The sequence below is a fragment of the Austrofundulus limnaeus genome, unplaced genomic scaffold (assembly GCF_001266775.1).
Source record: "Austrofundulus limnaeus strain Quisiro unplaced genomic scaffold, Austrofundulus_limnaeus-1.0 Scaffold41, whole genome shotgun sequence".
Taxonomy (NCBI): domain Eukaryota; kingdom Metazoa; phylum Chordata; class Actinopteri; order Cyprinodontiformes; family Rivulidae; genus Austrofundulus; species Austrofundulus limnaeus.
This window is the reverse complement of record NW_013952443.1, coordinates 1,042,622-1,045,739: the sequence shown is the minus strand read 5'-3', so window position 1 is coordinate 1,045,739 and position 3,118 is coordinate 1,042,622. Positions and strand designations below refer to the sequence as shown.

The following is a 3,118-nucleotide window of genomic DNA, read 5'->3' as shown; positions in this document are numbered from 1 at the left end:
AAATTACACCCATGTGTAAGCAACAAGAGTGGATTTATTTTTTTTCCACTCATCTTTTCCATTTAGTGTTTGTTAAATAAACAATGAGATGTTGGAAAATGTTGTTTTTGCACTCTTGTTGGATTTTTAAGGCCTGATGTCAACACCCTAGAAAAAAAACAGAGTTTGCAGAAGTAAAAATTAGCTTCTTGTGTTTCTGATTTGTGTCTGCAGATCAGGACGGTCTGTTACGGTTCTCAGCTGGTTGGAGGAGTTCTCACCAGGAAGGCAGAAACAGACGTTTCCTCCCAGCGACTTGGTAAAAGTCTGCTGCTGTTTTCGGCTCAGCTCAGCCACTGCAGGACGGTGCTGAGGCTGTTTGACGATCTCTCCATGCTGGCGTACTCCCACAGCTATGGGTTTGGTGCTTTGGTGCGTGGATCAACACAAACTCTGTGCTCGTCACGCAGAAAGCTGGATTAGGTTGCTCTAAAGACAAAAACGTGACGGTTTGCACTGATCAAACTATTTGTTGTCCAGAAATATCCACCTTTTAACTTTCAGCCTTTCAGGAGGAGGACGCAGGCGTCCGCTGGATATCGGTGCTGACGAACGTGGCGGACCAGCTCTACTACCCGTGCGAACACATCGCCTGGGCYGCCGACGCTGAGCTCATCAAAGCCAGGTCTGATAAGTGGTGGTTGTTCAGCACGGTGCTGTGGGGGAGCTCCCTGCTGCTGGGGATCCTCAGGTATGATCGTGTCTGCACAAACATCCAGTCCTGATAACTGCCTGAGGGTTCAACATAAAAATCATTCTGATGTCATATTTGTTAATAATATTCAATAACGTGAAAATATCATAATGATGGTATAAAGTAGGGCTGGGCGGTATCACGGTATAAATTTAATCCCTTCATGGTAACGGTATATATCGCGGTAAAATTATCATTAAAAAGCAAAGATAATGTAATTTTTAGAGCATTTATTTAGCAGAAAACTGTATAATCAAACCCAGTATTTTTTGCTGTCGTGCAAATGAACATAACAGATGTACAAAAATATGTTTTTTATATATTGCAAAATGGTTTCGACAAACAAAAACATTTCTCAAATTTTCAACAACATCAAAATAAAGTGGATGTTATAACCAGAACTTCAAGTAAAATTTGTCATTTAGACATAAAATAAATTCTAAGTTGGCATAAGTTACCTAAAGTGTTATAGTGTGGCAGGACCTTAAGGGGCTTAAGCTACACATAGTTCTAGTTATAAAACAATTTCGGATAACTGGAATGTAAGTGTGGTGAAGCCAAATAAATGTAATATAGGTCTGCCATAATTATGAACTTATCGGCTGCGCTCAGAGCAGAAGCCAATGTCACATTAGTAAGATGGATTTATGACTGAACGAACGTTCACATCTGTTTTTATCATCTCTGTAGGTAACAGTACATAAAAAACAAGTTTTTTTTCTCGAACAACTTGGGTGTGAAAAAAACTACGGTTGTTAAAGCTTCGCTCTGCTCGACGTGCAGCGGGAGAGAGGGAGGAAATGATCCCACGACATGACGCACGACGTAACTTTTCTACAGCAGGAGGGGGAAATTTTGAGGATTTGTTCTCTCTATACRTGTTTTAAAATGCTRTATTTCTACACTATATTTCAAACTCCTCCTGCTCTGTTGTCTCTGCACTCACAGCCCTGTTGGCACAGGTGTGATGATGTAACTGACGACAGGACGGTAGAGGGTCAATTTCTACCGTAGGCCAACTTCATTTTGTTTATATCGTCTATTGCAAATATCACGCAGCCCTAGTTTAAAGTTTTTAAACCATTCCAATTTATTTTTTGTTTTTTGTGTAGATAAAACCTAAAACATAAAGTCTGTTTAAAAAATGGTCAAAATATGTATACTATTCATTTATTCTGGAAAATTGTTCAATTTAACATTGCTGTCTGCTGCAACAAATTTCTGAAACGCCTAACATTAGCTTTTAAAGTGCACGTGACATCTAATTTTTGCAACATAAATGAAAKCATCTTTTGAAAGATAACATTGATAACATCTTGCAAACATATTCACACTGCTGAGATGAACAATTTTTGATATTCACATGGGAAGTGACAGGAAGTGATGTCGAAGGGGAATGTCTGAATGTAAACAGAGCATTGCTACAAAAGCTAACAACACAGACTAAAGAAAAATCTGATGTTTCTTTAGGTTATTTGAGTCATTATCAGAGATGAAGAGGAGTATAATAAGAATATAATTTCAATAAACAAAGACCGGGGTTTTCCTTTGATGTCACTTCCTGTTTCACTTTGTCTGAGTCAAGTTCAAAAGGAAAGAAGCCAGTTATGTGACAAAAGGGTTAAAGTCGTGTACATTTTTGTCAATTTTCCTAATTACAAAGATATTTTCATTGACTGTTTGTATTTTAAGGATATGATATCACAGGAACAATATTTTAAACACCAAAGTCTTTGTGTCTTTAAACCTCATTGTTGGCAAAAATATTTGTTAAACTGATTGTAGTGTCTCTGTGTGGTTTTGGTTCTTCCACTGTGAGCAGGTAATCGTGTGTGTGTGTTTGGTGGTCTGTCTGTCAGCAAAATATTTCATGAACCAGCAGATTCTAATGAATAAAAAAAGATTCTGATAAAAGTCTCAAAGTAATAATTAGATCTTTATCTACATCTGATGTAGAGTGGAGCAGCTAACAAACCTCAGAAAACTCAAACAAGACCAAAACTCTGCCAGTTTTACTGATTTTGTTCTAAAATTTGTTGTGGTGGTAGCTGGAAATCATTTGCAACATACACTCTAACCACTAACAGGTTGAAATTCTGACATGAAGTGTGAAGGAAGAGGTGCATTCCTTTAAAAAATATGCTAGTTTCATACCTTTATATGAAAAGGGTAGATTACTGTATATTTTAGGGCTGCAACGATTAATCGATTGATCGGTTAATCGACGACTAATTGAATAATCGATTACTAATTTAATAATCRATTAATCGTTTTCTTTTTCTTTTTTTTTGTTCTTTACTTTGTTTTTCTCTCCAAACTGCTTTGACACCTTCCACTGCCACATCTGCCTTTCTGTCCTTGACACACATGCACAGTAGTGGTAAC

At 37.5% G+C, this 3,118-nt stretch overlaps 1 protein-coding gene across 1 annotated transcript in view; it reads left to right on the top strand.

The window, feature by feature from the left end:
• pex11g (peroxisomal biogenesis factor 11 gamma) overlaps window positions 1-3,118 on the top strand; it is a 7,046-nt gene that overhangs the window by 1,917 nt on the left and 2,011 nt on the right. The window contains exons 2-3 of the mRNA XM_014007297.1: window positions 214-411; window positions 552-730. Coding sequence (XP_013862751.1) covers window positions 214-411; window positions 552-730 — 377 coding nt within the window. The remainder of the gene's footprint in view (window positions 1-213; window positions 412-551; window positions 731-3,118) is intronic.